The following is a 17,614-nucleotide window of genomic DNA, read 5'->3' on the forward strand; positions in this document are numbered from 1 at the left end:
AGGAGAGGTTTTGTTGGGTAAGCTTTACTTGCCCATCATCCTCCTTTGTGCCTCCACACTGTCCACTTCCTGCCCGACCCCAGAGCCAGCCTTCTTCACCAGCTTGTTCCGTCTGCTGGCCTCAAACAGGGAGAACAGCAGAACAATGGCATATTCAAATCTTTTCAGTTCTACCTCAGCGCTTGAATTCAGCATGGAAGAAAGAAAGTAAACAGGACATGTGAAAGAGTCACATAGGTTCATTATACCACAAACCAGACAGCTTTGTATCCATGTAGGGATTATTTGTTACTAAAGCAGAGTGATAGATACTGTAGTCACATCCAGTTTTAGGTTCAGAGGTTTTTATGTATTTCTGTTCCTATAAAAAGGCGTTTTACAAAACGTACACGGTTGTAAACGGTTACTATGTGGAATTATCAGGGTGTTTCTTACTACAGAAGGTGTCACAAAACTGACACTGTACTTTTTATAATGGTATTTGTAATAAAGTATATTCATTTGTATGATTCATACTTTTAATAAGTACTTGCAGCTGTATTTGACACTACAATCATTTGGGAAATAGTTATTGTAGCATTTATTAATAATTAATACCAGAACATGTAGCAGTAAGTGATAACTCAAAATGATGCGTCATAAACACATGGTTGGTTCTTCCAAGATCCTTCCAATTCAAAATAATTTACAATTTTTTGTTTACTAGAAAAATGTTAAAGATTTGTGGAATTACTGATTGGGATGATGGTTTTGTCATATTGTTAATGTGTTATTCACTATGTTTTAAACTGGATTTCATTTTTATAATACTTGGTGATGTTACAGAGACAAAAAGATATATTACTAATCTGATTCTGTTAGGAAAAATATTTATTTTTAAAGCTGATGGTGTGGATTCATTCAATATCAACCAATTTAAGAGATTTATTAAACGTTACATTATTATTTTTTTTTATCAATAGGACTGATTGTAAAAAACATTCAGAGAGGTGGAAAGGATGAGTTTGGTGAGGACGGACCAGTGGGAAGTCTCTCACTTCTGGCTGTGTCTTATTGTTGTTTTTAATTAAGATTATTGTTTTGTTTTTGTTCCCATCGCTCTGGTTGTTCTTGTATACCATTGAGTTTGTCCTTATTATCTTTAGTTTTGATGTATTTTTGATTGTTTTAATTATGCTTTTTTCCCCCTTCTCTTCTTCTTGGCCTTGAGTTGTGATGTAGGTCATGTATATTGTTTGTTTTTGTTTTTATTTGTAAAATAAAATGTACATAAAAAAAACAAAACAAACAAAAAAACACATTAATTGGTATTAAGGTAATGGTGCCACTTTAACACACTGCTGGCAGAGGCTGCCATGCCAGGTGTCAGCTCATCTCTCTCACACACACACACTCACACACACACACTCACACACACACACACACACACACACACACACACAACCACATACACACATACACACACACACACACACACACACACACACACACACACACACGAACACACACACACACACACACACACACACACACACACACACACACACACACACACACACACACACACACACACACACACACACACACACACACACACACACACACACACACACACACACACACACACACACACACACACAAAGGTATTCGGGATCTTAAGACGCGGACTGGAAGAGCCCGATAAGTAAATGAAATCTTTGATAAGGTTTTAAAATACAGAGATTTCTACATGTTACTAATGAAAACTCAAATCTATGAGTTGGCTTCATCAGTGAGAAGCACAGGGACACTTTCCATGCAGCAGCCAACAAACTGCAGTCAAACTCAACTTTTCACTTTCTCTAAAAACCACTGCTCTGAAGCAACTAGTTGCAAAGTGATTCCCTAAACCTAGCAACTTTAAATCAACTTTCCACATTTAAAGTATGAAGGTAGGCTACAGATATAAATAAAAAAAAACATCAGGATTTGATTCAGATGCATGATAACCATTCCAGGAGGACATCTAGCTCACCCGGTGGAGCAGGGGGCCCCATGTAGACAGGTTCCTCAGGCCGAGGCCAGGATTCAGGTCTGACCTGTGGCCCTGTAAGTCTTTCAAACACTCTTTTAATAAACTATGGCTTCTCTAACCAAGTTGTTGCTTTGTTTTCTGTGTAAGGACTCTTCTCATGCTACTGCAGAGGTTTGAGCTAATCACTGTTAGCCACGTCCGGCTGTTAGCATGTTAGCCACTCTCCCAGATTTCTCCGTTATTAGTTGCTACACAAAGAAAGTGTCTCGATGGTTTATTTGATGAGTGTATTTACCAAAAAAGGAGGATGGTTTTACACCAGAATTTCAAGTCCTTGAAGAACATCATAGAAAAATCCATGCTGTGATTTGAGATCAATAACATGTCATCTCCTTTGACATTTGGAGATTTTTGGTTGATTGGAAGGCGAGCACGGTATTGTGTAAACTGCCCAGAAACCCCCTTATCGTCAATATACATAGGAAAGCCATCCTTCCTCTCAATGCCCTAGGTCTCTAGTTTGTGGTGTCCCCCCCATCAATCAGTACATAAAGAAAAATACAATACAAATTAAAAACAAAAAGATTTTTATTAACAGTTTAGAAACATAACATTGTTTGCATCTCCCATTCCATGACTTTTTGTTGTCTTCGGTTGCAAACACAGAAGCACACAGCTGACCCAGAGTTGTGATACCAGTCCCCCAACCCCCCACCTGTTCCAACGGAAAAATGGAGCAAACATCTGAGCAAGAATCTGCACCACAGGGCCTGTTGAGGTAAAGAACAGTGACGACACTAATACACCACCTCTTCCACAACCTTTAGCAGTTTATAAGACTTTGACCACTGTCACTGAAACACATTCAAGCTCTTCTCATGCTTGTATGGGCATCAGTAGAAAAACTAATTCAGTCATTTTAATTCATCCAGCCGGATCAGAAAAATGGTTTAAATGTTAAATCCTCCCTGTTCGGCAGCTGCGTTTAAGAACAGTGTCCACATACAGGAGCAGCTGAGCGGTCAGTCACCAACAGCTACATGATGTTTTTTACTGATCTGAAGCCAGGGTGGAAAAAGGATGGAGGGTGTCATCTGCTGTACAGGTTGTAAAGCCCCCTGAGGCAAATTGTGATATTGGGCATGATAAATAAAATTGACTAAACTACAGGGGGTGCATTATGTCGGACGTTCACCATTTAACTTCCATTAAGTCAGCACAGTGAAAATGTGAGTGACACCATTAGTAGATCTATTTCTAAAACAGGTAGTTCCTCTATCTGCAGGTTCATATACCATGTACATTTATGGCAGCATTCCTGCTCAGCCATCGTTCTCTATAGCTGACATGCAGCTAATTATAGTGTGACCTTCCATACTGTACCATTATACCATCAAAAGTTATGATTCACCAGATTAAAAGACTATGTAAATCAAGTTCCTCTAAATTTTGTCAGGGTTTCCCTACAAATTATTTAGCCAAATCAATTCAGGATAGGATAAATATATCCATTGAAATCCTCCAAAGGACTCTAACCCTCCCTCACCCTCTGCTGTGATCAACTCAATTAAGTAGTGCACTAACTCAGCGACAATGTAAAGTGAGTAAAAGGTGCAGGTGTTAGGACACCTCGGTCTCATTAAGTTCTCACACAGCTAACAACATTCTGAATTACATGTCGAGGGAAACTTATATTCTCCCAGATGACATTTGTTTTTGACACATCACAAACACAATTGTAATCAAAGTCTGGTTTGGCAGGTTGTCAGGGTGGACTGGTCAAACACACACCACGATCACCCAGAAGGCCTCTGTCTATGTCCTGTGTGAAGCCCAGTCAATATTGACTTATTTTCATTGTGTACGCAAGTTAACTAACATCACATACTTGGCCTACATCTGGGACTTAACTTAAAGGTTGAATATAGAGAATGAGCAGAACACCACAATCTAGTGTCTTAAGATCGTAGTCTCAACAACAAAAAATAATTCCAGCAGTCGGATTGCCAGGCTACAGGAGACCAGAGTCTGTTTGAGCCTATTTGAACCCGTCCCCTCCAGCAAATCACACCAGAAAAACAAGGATTAGAGGAGTTTGACTGACAGTTAGCGTTAGCCGTTCCAGCTAAGTAAAGATGAAAGTGATGTTAGCGATCAAGGAGAACCGTAGCCATTTGAGCGTGCGTTTTAATGGCGTTTCTCTCCTTTCTCTCAGTCCATGGAGTGAATGCTTTGCCTTTACTGACTCTGGTTTTGCCCGTCTCTGCTCACTCAGCTGCTGGGACAAATAATGCCCCCTTCACTGAGGCTCCGAAGCAGCTGCAGGATTGGCAAACTCCATTTCACCCAGTGCCAGCCTACAGTAGATGCACCCAACAACAGACAACCCTGGCAACCAGCAACGCTATTGGCTGCTACACTGGAACCAGAACGGGACAGAAAGTCATTGTCAAACCCCTAAAAAATGTTAAATATTAATTCAGACTAAATCTATTTTTTTATGGAAAAGCAGTACTTTCATTCTGTACCCCTCAAAACGCCCAGTGGGTGTATAATTACTATTTTTTAATATGGCTTTTAATAAACTTACATATTCAACCTTTAATTACCAGACTTATTTTAGACCAAATAGTTCTGCTTCAATTTACATTAACCACATGTTGCTCAACGTGCACCTGTCGCTGGGACGAGGGCGTGTTGAAACAAACGTAATCCAGGAGAAAATGGAAACATAAAAGAGAATGCAGTTTAGTTTGACATGATTTTTAGGAGTCAGGGCTGTGAGACAATACGAACCTCACAACAACACAGCATGGTTAAGGACAAAGGACATGAAATGTTCATGAATGACCAAAGTCACACAGCACTCGGCCCTGTCAAATGTCCATATCGTTACTGTATGGCCGAGCACTGCTTACATGTCTCGCTTTAGCAGCATGGACGTGACCATTTGCTGGACATGGACAACACATGCAGTCTTAGGCTTTTTTTTGGTTGAACTGCTCCTTCATGGTTTCCTTTGCTTACAGAGTCCACGAAAAGCACAAGAGATGAACAGCATAGAAAAGGAAGGGGAGCAGGATGAGGGTAGTCCAATCTTTATCCAATCAGCTTCCAGTAGTTCAATAAACAAGGACATAAAGACAAAATTTAAGAAAAAACAAACAAAAGTGTGTGTGAATGAACTTGAACATTTATACACTGTCAATAAATAGAGTGATTTATTCCCCCGGTTCCAGCTGTTATAATTCATCCTCTATGTGGTTTTCACTTTGGCCCTTCTCTGTTGGTCCTGGAAAAGAGGACAGAGAAAGGAAACATTAAGACTGTGTGCATGTGGGATTACGTCAACTCAGTTCATTAGTGCAGAAAAGCATCAACTCAAACCCATGTTTACTGATTTAATAAAAGTCACACACAAAAAGCTGTTGCTATGGTGAAGCCTGGGACAAAATGGCTGCAGCATTTGAAAAGGCCTTGGTTGGAAATAGAGATAGAAATGCAGACCTGGCTTGTCATCGTACCCGCTCTGCTGATGTTAAAGTCACATCTGGTGATGACTATGAGGCATTAGAATCATTACTAAAATGGAAGACATCAAATTAATTGTGATTTTCATTCAGTGAGAGCTTTGTGTCCATCAGTTTCAGCACCAACGAAGTAGCGGACTGCTGCCGTCTCCCACTGTGACACTAGTCACCAGTGGGGTGTACTACAAAGCTGGATTAGTGGGTTAGTGAGGTATGTTACGATACTGATACCCAGGAAAATATTCTATACCATTTTCGATACCACAGGGAGAAAATTAGAAAACATGAAGGCTCCCATGTGATGAGCATTTATGTATGGTTTAAAAAAATTCCAATTCTAATGACAGAAAACTTATTCACTAAAGGTCATGGAATTATGGCCAGTGTGGTGTATTACACCTTTGCATTTCCTGAAATATAAAATAAAGCAGGTTGGACGCTGCTTTTGCATTTTTAAATCATCATCACTCTATTGGGATTAATGGCTATCAATTCTACATCTCACAGTGATTTTTAGACAATATGCAGAATCTTTGCACTTACAGATTTACATGATCTGCTATTTTTTTTTTTACATTATTAGGGTCAACTGTGTTGCCCCTTGCTGTTCTCATACTCTTGAACTGCTCATAGGAGTTAATTATAATGATCTGCTCCTCTTCAGTGAAACAAGCGTCCCTTGAACCAAAGGGTGAGTCAAATGAAGCAATACACGCCCTTTTTATGAGAACGCACATTGAACTTAAAGCAAAAACCCTGGCTTGACAAATTAACTCTTAAGTGAGCTTTGTGGGTACGTTTAATTCTGATTGAGAGTTTCAGGTTATCCAGGTTATCCAAAGAAACCCTGGGGATGTTCAGTGCACTTCGTAGTACACCCCTCTGGTGAAATGAGGTGATATCTCTTCAAAATGTCAAACAAGTGCTCCTTTGCATAAGACAAGAATGTGATGCAACATTTAATGTAATAAACTACATCATGTTGTTATGCAGGTTTTATTACTGTTGAACAGGTTTAACAACAGAAACACAGTCCATCATTCCAATTTCATGACATTTGGCTATTGTTATTACGGTTTATTGTCCAGGAATCAAATATCACATTCTACTATGACTTATAGCAATTTTATGTTCCATTTTTTTTTCTTAAAGTTGTACTCTAAGATTTTTTATCTATTTAATCGTCTTTTAAGGTCCTATCTATCACAGAGTGAGTTAAAATAATAGTCATTGATCATATGAGCCACTAATGAAAGCACTTAGTAGAGAGGGGAATGTTCAATAAAGTTTACAAAAGAACAAAAAAAAATACAATTGTCAATACACATAGTGACCATGATCGTGACAAGATAGAGGCTCTGAAAGGACAGGCTCACCTGCAGTTACATGTAACTGCCACAGAGGAGACTAGAAACAAGGGATCTCAAATCTCGAGTACAACTTTAACTTAATGAACTTTTTTTTCATGTGAAGGGAAAGTGAGTTGCTTCACAGATCAACTAATAATATAAAAGAATGAAGGGGCCACTGCTCCATCCTCAGCCCACTCAGGACATGTGAGATGTGTAAAGCTTCTGACTGGAACAGCTGGATCAAGTGTTGGCCCCTGAAGCATTTATGAGTTTATAGCTGTATTCATACTTCATTGATTGTTTTAATGTAGGCACAACAGAAGGCGTACCCCATTTTCTAAGCAAACTCTATACAGGTAAATCAAACATGACAGGAGAATGTGCCTTCCTCCACACTAACTCGGACCCAGGCTTATGCACAGAAACTGGAGAAATGAGAAAGCCACTGTAATGGCAGAAGGATGAAACTTGTGATAGGTTTGTTCAAAATAGATTGAAATATTACCCTGGCCATGTTATAAATATTTGGAAAGATAACAGGGAATCCTATTTCACTGAATGTGTAACTATTAAACAAAACAATACGTGGCTCATGCAGGGGGGCAAACGCTCTTATGGCACAAACACCGTCTGTGAACAGCTATGAGCTTTTTGGCTTAGACTTTTATGTTGGAGGGTCTGACCTTTGCAGCTGGCAGCATTCACTACCTCCGTCACACACTGCCACTCTGGCACCTTCTCTGCATTTGTAGTACCCACACCATATCCACCATACAGTGTAGAATTTCCTACCTCTACTTTTTTCAATCTCAAACCGGGTTAAATTGATTCTTTTAGCCTTTTTACTTGAATACACCATTATTCTCTACATGTAGTCAGTATGGATTCATATTAATTATGAGTATCTCACTGTATCTACAGGCAACAGGTGTTAACTCAAGTTTGCCAAATTTCCAGTTGTGAATAATAAAGAATGAATATTTTTGGGCTACGCCCTTCCTGTGTTACGTCCATAAGCAGAACAGTTTTATACATGAGGCCCCTGGACCTTAGTCACTGGTTAAAGGAACAGATGATTGACATGCTAAAGTAATCCATTACAATAGTCCAGCAGTACTATAATGTTGCATTTGTGTTGAGACTGTCAGCGAGGAGTTCATTCAGTTCACTGTGGATTTCTGACCCTGTAGTTTAATGTTGTATTGGACCGCACTGAATGTGTTCCAATTATTTTGTCCACCCCCTAAAGTTCTCCGGCATCATCAGCAACTGGTATGGCTGACCGACCTGTAGTAGTTGTTTCTTCTGTGGGCTGGGATTGGCTGTCTGAGTCTGTGTGAACAGTGCTCTCTTCAGTGGGCGGGGCTTCGCCTGGCTGCACTTCCTCTGGGCTTTCTGTGTTTGAATGGAAAAAAAAAAAAAATCATGAAAGTTATTTCAGTTCTAGTTAGTTTTTTTCATATTCATAAGAGAACAATAATAGCCAGATGTGTGTTTTGCTGTTGGACCCACCGCTCTTTGTGTCTGTGCTCTCCTCTGTGGGAGGGATGACCTTCTCCTCGGCTGTGTCGTTGGTCTTGCTGCTTTTATCAGAGCTGGTGCTGTTATTTGCTTTGGCTTTAGCTTTGGGCTTGGCGAACTTGGCCTTGTTGAGCAAGTAGTTCAACTCTCGATCCAGCAGAGTCAGCTTGGACTCGATGTCTTTGGACAGTAGGATCGGCCGCTCCTTTGGCGAGCGTTTCTCCTGCTCTGCTACCGTCTCATTCTTCCATGTCTGGGGCACACAGAGACAATGTGACACCTGAATGTCAGTTTACTCCATACAAGGAGAATGACTCCGCCTATGGAAATACTTATACAATGTATTCTGTGGCAGTGGAAGGACCTTTCTTAAGGGGGAACTAACGTGTTTCTCATCCATGCTCAAGCTGAGATAACCCCGATTACATCACTACATCATCATCATCATCATCATCAGGTAGTTTTTAACTCAATGTGGACCCTAGTCCTATCCTATATAGAAACACTTTGGGGGCGGCTGTGGCTCAGTAGTAGAATGGGTCGTCCTCCATTCGAGAGATTGGCCGTTTGATCACCAGCTCCCCCAGTCCACATGTCGAAGCGTCCTTCGGCAGGACACTGAACCCTGAATTGCTTCCCGTGCTGCACATGGGTGTGTGAATGTGGTGTGAATGTGACAAGTAGTGTGAAAGCGCCTTGAGTAGTTAGAAGACTAGAAAGGCGCTATCTAAGTACAAGTCCATTTTCCCATGTTTTTGTGCTCAAGTGGACCTTGGAACAACCAGGAATGATGTAGCAGAGGATCTCAGGGTGCTTGAAGGGACATAAGGCAATAGGACGTCCGATAAATAACCTAGCTGACAGCAACTCCAAGGCCGAGTTGCCAAAGAGACTGGCAAGAAGAGAAGTCTTTATATTTGAGAGACACTGCTGCTGCCCCTTATTGCTCATATAAACTCCAACACAACTCACTCCTCCCAGCACCCGTGACCCACTCACATTTCCAACACTGTTTCAGGCAACAAGTCACCTCTCGCGAGATTACAGGAAGAGGCTTCTCCTTGAGCAAGACTTGGTTAGACACAATAACAAACCGGATCAAGTGAAAGGGAAAGAACAATGTTTATTTCTCTGTAGGGTCCTTTCCATAATGTAGCCAGACACTTCTAATACCTAGAACCTGAGCCTGCAAAAACAAACCCTTTTAGTGGCTCTACACTGACAGTTTGTAATTGCTCCAAATGATTACAGTGCAGCCTGGTTCAAAGCTACAGGCTCTCGCTCAATATTGGACCGATTGGCTGTCCACATTAGTCACCAAGACACTAAAACAGGGGACAACAGTGTCCAGCCTGGAAAATACCTATGTTCCCCTTTAAGTCTGAGAAAATAACCTTGATGATGTCATAGTGATGTAATGAGGATTATCTCACATTGAGCCTGCATTATTATGAAATCCAAAAGAGTCGCTAACAGCCGGACGTGGCTAACACTGATTAGCTCGGGGCAGTGCCGTGAAATCATTCAGATGTCTTTTTTACCCACTAAAACTGCTCAAAATAACAGAAAACCTCTGCAGCAGCATGAGTAGAATCCCTACACAGAAAACAAAGCAGCAACAGTGTAGTTAGTGAACCCAGAGTTTATTAAGAGTGTTTTAAAGACTTAAGGCGCACTCACACTGTCCAATCCGTACCGTGCCCAAGCACATTTCATGGCTAAAGTCTAGTTTGTTTGACCAGCGTGAGTGCAAGCGTACCGCGTCTAGGCGGTCCGTTAGGGAGAGGTGGGCTTTTGTAAAGCATGTTTGCACATTTACGAGCAGGAGCACGAGGTCTACGGCGGTTCTGACGTCATTTTATGTGCGCCTGTACGGACATAGACAAAAAGAAGGACGGACCATGCACGGACATTTAAAACAATGGCGGCGAAAGGTTCACGTTGGTGTGATGCGGAGGTGGACTGTTTACTGCAGATATGGTCGATTAAATATTCAAAAACAGTTGGACAACACGCAAAAAAACTCTGAGGTCTATGGAAAGATTTGTAAACAAAGCGACGCATCGCGATGACATCAATCAATGCGTATGACGCCTTACGGCGTGATGACTTATGGAAAGGCAAGAAGCATTCGCCGAAGCCCAGGTAGTGTGAGTACAAACGGGCCTGGAGGGGGGGGGGGGGGGGGGGGCAAGTACCCTAAAGCACGGGGCACGGTACGGAGGGACAGTGTGAGTGCACCCTTACCTACTGGCCCCTATACCAGCTCCTCTCAAAGTAAAGTCCATTCAAGTGGATTACAAATGCAATCCAAAAGGAAGGAGCCCACTGATGATTTATTCCAGCAAAACATGTAAACTTTGCGGTAGATTGGTGAAATACAAGTTAATAATAGATATAAAAGGTTTAGAAAAGTCCTAGACAGCAAATTTCCCCGCAGCACTGAAATGTCACGTGAAGGGGTGGGGGCATGTGTTAAAGGGGCTACAGGTAGAGGTAGCATCAGACATAGCATCAGTTTTGGTGTGGGGGCATTTTTTGGTGTACCTGTGGGTACTGTGAGCCCATGGGCACAAAAGAAAAATGTTTATGCTAGCAACAGACTGTGGCCTGGAATCATTGAATACTGCGACATACAGTTTGACTCCTATGGAGGATTCCCCATCCCTCATCAACGGGAGGCTGTGACTCAGTGGAGGAGTGGGGCTTCCTCCATTTGAGAGATCGGCGGTTCCCAGCCCCCCCGGTCAACATGTCGAAGTGTCCTAGGGCAAGACACTGAACCCCAAATTGCTCCTTGTGCTGCGCATGGGTGTGTAAATGTGGTGTGAATGATTAGATTAGATGGTATGTATATGTCCACTGCCATCTGTGTGAATGGGTGAATGGGACAAGCAGTGTGACAGTGCCTTGAGTAGTCAGAAGACTAGAAAGGGGCTATATAAGTACAAGTCTATTTCCCATCAACTGAACACTTTTTCTCCATGTACCCGGAAGAGGCGACTGATTCCTAAATAAATCATCAATTGGATTGGTAATCCACTTGAATGGATTTTACTATGAGAGGAGCTGGTACAGGGGCCAGAAGGTAAGTCGGTAAAACACTTTTAACAAACTCTGGGTTCACCAACTACGTTGCTGGTGCTTTGTTTTCGGTGTAGGGACTCTTCTCATGCTACTGCAGAGGTTTGCTGTTATTTTCAGCAGTTTTAGTGGTTAAAAAAGACGTTTTAATACCTTCACTGTACTGCCCCAAGCTATCAGTGTTAGCCACGTCCGGCTGTTAGCGGCTCCCTGGGATTTCTTTGTTAACGGCTTATTTAATGTGTAATTGCTTGAAAAGACCATCGGATGATTTTACGCCCGAATTACACTTTAAGTCAGGATTTCTGAGCCTCTGCTGCTTTATGTTTGACTGCCCAGCTTTATTGTAGAGCAGCACTCAAATCATCCCGTTGAAGGAATAGGAATAATAATGCAAAAGTCATCCACAGCAGTGTGATGACAGCATTAACACATTCCCCACCTACCGTTGTTTCGTTGATTACTTTTTCCAACATATTCAGCTCAACTTCAGTGAAGATCTGGTCATCCTCTGGAATCAGTTTGGCACTCCTTCGGAAGAGAAAGAAAAATGAGTCAATACAGGAGTACTGACCCGCCACAGAACCTGACACCTCCAACCTCCTTCTAATTCTCACCTCAAGAAGAAGCTAGAGGTGTTAAGAATGCTGTCCAGTGCGACCAGGCGGTCAGGCCACTTGCGTCGCTCCTCCACCCTAAAAAACATGTCTTTGCACAGGCTCTTCAACTGGGACAGTTTCTCTCGGAGCTGCTTGGTGGTGGCCGCGTAGCCGTCCTCGTCCATCCACTCCGAGGCCTCGCTCAGCTTGGCCGAGAGCTGCTCCTTCTCCTCCTCTGACACCACCAGCACGTATTCCTCTTGGTACAGCTTGTCCTGGTGAAAAAAGTGTGTGTTGTGTGTTTTTAGGGAGGAGGCACAGGTGATGTGGTGCCATATGAGGGTTATATTTTATTAACATTAAAGGATGTATTGCTTGTGTTGCTTACCTGTGTCTCAAAGATAAAAGCTTCCAGACTGTTCAATGACTTTTCCCTTTCTTGTTTGGCCAGGTCTCTGTCTGTCAGATCCTGCAACCTGAAAAGACACAAAGACTTGTTTCAGTATATAAAACTGAGAAACAAAAAACACGAGTGGATAACAATTGTTGCTTAACCTCTTTTTAGAGGAAGAGACATCATCTGCAGAAGGGTCGAGGATGTCGTTGATGACGAGCTCCACTGTGATGTCTTCAGAGATCTTGCTCCTTTTCTGAGGTTTCACCTTCTTCTCTGAATCCTTCTCTGCCTCAACGTTTTCAGATTTTTCTCCAACCGTTTCCTCCTTTATCAGCAGACATATTGGTACTTTCAACGCCAAGTCTGTAGTTGCCTTTTTTCAATTTAGATTTTTATCTGTGCTGTGCAACATTAAGAAGCACTCTACAGAGTGTTTCTCAGAGAGATTACATGTGACAGATCTTACCTTGGCTTCAGTCTTGCTGCCTGTCTCCTCCGTCTTCTCCTGACTATTCCTTTCACCTGCACTTTTCTCTGAATCGTCCTGCTTCTCTGTGGCAGCCTTGTCCTTCTGGGCCTCCTCCTTACCTTCCGCGTCCTTGCCATCCTTACCAGACTCTGGAGGCACTTCCTCCTCGTCCTGAATACGATATCAGGACACGATGTTAGCTACGCTTTCAGGCCGGGCATAACTGAGCACCATCAATTAGTTGTGAAACTGCTACAGAAAAGCTAGGGCATGGAAGCACAGCCGTTTATCAATTTAGGGCCTGGCTGACCATGACCACCTGACTGGGACACTGTGCCATGAGCTGTAATTACCTGGATAGGTTCAGTTACATTTGGGGCGGGCTCTGATGATCCTCCTCCAAACAAAGTGGAAATTGTGTTACCCAGTTCTAAAGAGAGAATTGTTAGCTCAGTTAGAAAGTCAGTAGTAATGAGTACAATACACTATAACAAAAGCTGTAGAATTGCATAAAATCAGTCAGAAGGCAATTACATTACATGTTAAAGAGCGAGAGTTGCTGCTGATCATCTAATACAGGGATGCCCAATTCTGCTCCTAGAGAGCCACTGTCCTGCATGTTTTAGGTTTCTCTCTTCTCTAACACACCTGATTCTAACGATGTGCTCGTTATCAAGCAGCTGAAACTTGTCACGGGTTTGAAAATCGTTAGAATCCGGTGTGTTAGAGCAGGGAGGAACCTAAAAAATGCAGGACAGTGGCCCTCCAGGACCGGAGTTGGACACTAATTGGACGAATAGCACTCATCTTGTATTGTGTATAATAGAAGGAGTGAAAGAGGAATACCACGGATGCATCACAATGGATTGTTTTTAAACCTCGGAAAGGAGACGAGGGCCCTGTTTGAGAACACTCTGAGCCTAACCCTGAGTTAGCGAATCCAGAGATAAATGGCTCAATCAGAACTTCATTAAACTCTGAGTAGGTTGAAGCTGGAAATAAAAAGCTATCATCAAAGGAGCTCTGATTCTACCGTTCACCATGGCAACAGCTAAATAAAAGGCAGAGCCTCCATTTGAATCCAGTGGATGTAAAGATATGAATGCATGTGTGCTGACTGTGCACATGTATCTTTAAAGAAAAAAGCTTAAGTCAGAGCAGGGGAAGTGTCAATAAGTTAATACAATAACATTTTATTCAGTGTTGTCCATTAATTTGTTTAAAAATATAGTTGAAGGCTTAAAATACACTTGAGATGAATATTAGAGAACAAGTTATTATTACTTGATTTATTCTGAAATATTGTTATTTTTTATTGTTCAGAATTTGATCGAATATCCACTGTGTCTATACCACTGCTGTACTAGCCTGTTTTTCTTTAAATAACCAAGGCACTTCAACAAAAACCTTTATTTAGTGAAAACACAGTGAACAAAATTAGAGAACACTTTCAGATCCCTCCCAGTTATTGGTGTTAATCTGGCACCTGGTGACTTCATTGTTGGACACACCCTATTTATCTGCAGCTCTCCTGGTTACTTTGAAAGATGGAAGCTGCTCTAAGGAGACTGAAACCCTGAGACAGCAGGTTGTCCAGATGAAGGCCTAAGGGATGACCCTCTCAGCCATCAGAGAGAGGTTGGGCTTTCACAGTCTGTGATTTCAAGAATACTGAAACTTTACAAGGACACAGATTCATTTAAGTCCCTCAAAAAGGCCGGTCGTCCATGTAAAACAAGTGCACGAGAGGACAGGATTATGAGAAGACTCTCAGTGGGGAATCAGTTCAACACTGCAGCTGGTCTCCAGTTCAGTGCTGAACAGGGCAGAGATCTGTCTCTGCACACAGTGTCTCGTCATTTAAGACTTTTCAGACGGAAAGCCAACTCTGCAGTGACCAAACCTCTCATCAGCAGAAAGAATAAAAAGGCTAGACTTGCCTTTGCTGAGGAGCATGTTGTGTGGACAGAGGAGAACTGTTCCAGAGTGATTTCAGTGATGAGAGGAGGTTCAGTTTATTTGGGTCTGATGGAAACATTATGTTGGGCGTAGGACTGGGGAGAGACTGAACCCAAAGTGTGTAAAGAAGTCAGTTACATTTGGAGGAGGAAGTGTCATGGTTTGGTTTCTGCAGCAGGAGCTGGGCCTAGTGTACAGCTACATGGCAGGGTGAATGCAAATGTTTATGTGAACCTCCTTCAGCAACATGCAATACCTCCACTGCAACTGTCTCCCAATCAGCTGCAATTTTCATGTAAGACAATGCGCCCTGTCACACTGTAAAACAAGTGAAGCAATTTCTTGAAGCTAAAAATATTGAAACAATGAAATGTCCAGCGCAGAGTCCAGATCTAAACCCCATCGAGAATCTATGGAGAAACCCACTCCAGTTAGTGAACTGTGGAAGAGCCCGAGTCAGAACGGACCAAGATCAAACCAGAGCAGTGTGAGAAACTAGTGATGTCCTGTGGGTGCAGATGTGCTGAAGTCATTCAAAGCTGTGGCCTCTACACTTCCTATTCATTTCACACATTGTTTAAATCTTCTCTTCTGACACAGTGGTTACTGTTCTCTAATTTAGATCACTGTTTTTTGTACTAAATAAAGGTTTTTGTTGAAGTGCCTTGCTAGTACAGCAGTGGTGTAGACAGAGGATATTCTATCAAATGCTGAACAATAAAAAATAACATGATTTCAGAATGAATCAAGAATTAATACTTTGTTCTCTAGTTGTGATCTCCAGTGTATATAACGTAGATCAAAAGACATGACTGGGAGCTCACAGTCTGATCCAGAAATATTGGGCCTCATTTATCAAACGGACGTACGGCAGACAAACGTGCGTTTTCCTGGCAAACGTCGGCATTTATCAATTTGGACGTGAGCTTGAGCTACGATCAAATCTCACGTCTGGTCTGAGGTCATGTACGCACATTTGAGCCTGTGTATTTGCGGTGCAGCACAGCAAAATCTGGCTGAAAATAATGAACAAACCTCAGCTGTCATTAAGCATAAGCAGTCACATATTAAGAACAGATCAAAACGGATTCTTAAAACAAATAAAAAAATATATAAAAATTGTGGTTGGAGCGATTTATTGTACTCATGTGCGTCTGAAGGCACCATCCATGAATGATTACGCATTCATCAATCGCAAAAACTACCACTCGATAAATGTACAGGTGATTTGTGATGCCAAGCTGTCGCTTTTAAACGTGGTGGCCAGGTGGCCTGGGGGAACACGCGCAATTCTTTTAAATATCAAAACAGCTCGGCTCCAGCCCCCTGCGACCCCGACATTGAATGAATGAATGAATGCATGCATGCATGTGTTGGCGCGCGGCTGCAGCAAGACGCACTGCAGAGCCAAAGTCATCTCCTCGGTTCGTGGCTACCCTCGATAAATTGCATTAAATCAAACAAGGTATCAGATGATTAACATCTTGGTATGGTTCTTCTAGATGACAAAGGTATCCTCTTACGGAATACTTAATGACCCACCGGTAGCGCCAGTGTTGTGCTGTATTCAGCACCCCGGCCGTGAAATGCACCCCTCGCATTATAGGTGATATTCTGGATCAGAAGGCTGTTGTTTCCACCTATAGGAGTAGTTTATATACAGCTAACCCACAACGGTCAGACCATTGGTTACTTACAGTCTTTAAACTATTTTAAAGAGTTAAAATCACAAACATGGATAATAGCGAACACAAAACAACACCTTTTTTATGTTCTGTGGAAATATACTGCAGCCATAATTATAAAATGAATTAAATGGATCTTTTGAATATCAGCTATAATGCGAGGGAGTGCAATTCACGGCAGGGATGCTGAATACGGCACACCTGTCCAACAGTGCGCACAGGCGCAATCGGGTCACAGTGGAGCGCTGCTTCGGTTTGACTCCCTCCATTATTTTTTTCCATACGGTGTTTTTATGGGCCCCTTAGATTCCACTCTTAAGACTGCCAAAAAGCACGTCCTTATTTTGCTCCATCTCGGATGTCAGGATGCCGATCTGTGTGTCGGAAAAGTTTCTTTTCTAACCAGCGTTCTTTCTCTCCATGTTTGACCTCAGTGGGCGAGGCCTCCGAACCAGGAATATTTAGGGGCGTAACATGGTAATGACGATCGAATTCAGCCACCGCATTTATCAAGACCCGCTCATTCGTACGCTGAGATTGGTCAGATACGAATGTTTCATAAATCACACGTGGGTCCTTTCCTACAATTCTGCGCTCAGATCTGCACCCGTTTCCACGCAAGTTTGATAAATGAGGCCCATTGTGTTTGATCTGCAGGTTCAAATACAGAAGAGGAAATGTTTCCCATTTATTTGGATTTTTTCTCAACAGTTTGTCTGTAAGAGGGAAGAGACAGAGAGAAACTGCTGTTAGGTTCACAGAGTCAGTTACCACAGTAACTGACCCAGAGTTTAAGCTCCCTCTCTTTTTACCTCATCTCAAAGTTTACACATTCAGAGTTTTAAACTAATCATGCTTTCTGAATCAGGACAGGTGATTTGATCAAAGTAAACACAGAGGAGGGCTGTGCGTAATGGCAATGTGCTCTGATGCAGCACTTCTCAAATCACAGCAACTCGTTGTGCTGCCTCTGCACCCACCTGTGCACCATGCGTGGACAGCAG

General features: G+C 42.2%; 1 protein-coding gene across 1 annotated transcript in view; it reads right to left on the reverse strand.

Annotated features, from left to right (window-relative positions):
* Window positions 1-2,584: 2,584 nt before the first annotated feature.
* hyou1 (hypoxia up-regulated 1) overlaps window positions 2,585-17,614 on the reverse strand; it is a 29,038-nt gene continuing 14,008 nt past the window's right edge. Inside the window, exons 16-24 of the mRNA XM_083927549.1 lie at window positions 13,320-13,396; window positions 12,964-13,137; window positions 12,656-12,822; window positions 12,489-12,576; window positions 12,119-12,375; window positions 11,948-12,032; window positions 8,409-8,670; window positions 8,184-8,291; window positions 2,585-5,306 (exon numbers count right to left, since the gene is read on the reverse strand). Coding sequence (XP_083783675.1) covers window positions 5,257-5,306; window positions 8,184-8,291; window positions 8,409-8,670; window positions 11,948-12,032; window positions 12,119-12,375; window positions 12,489-12,576; window positions 12,656-12,822; window positions 12,964-13,137; window positions 13,320-13,396 — 1,268 coding nt within the window. The 3' untranslated portion in view covers window positions 2,585-5,256. The remainder of the gene's footprint in view (window positions 5,307-8,183; window positions 8,292-8,408; window positions 8,671-11,947; window positions 12,033-12,118; window positions 12,376-12,488; window positions 12,577-12,655; window positions 12,823-12,963; window positions 13,138-13,319; window positions 13,397-17,614) is intronic.

This window comes from Echiichthys vipera (genome assembly GCF_963691815.1).
Source record: "Echiichthys vipera genome assembly, chromosome: 14".
In the NCBI taxonomy this organism is placed as follows: Eukaryota; Metazoa; Chordata; class Actinopteri; order Perciformes; family Trachinidae; genus Echiichthys; species Echiichthys vipera.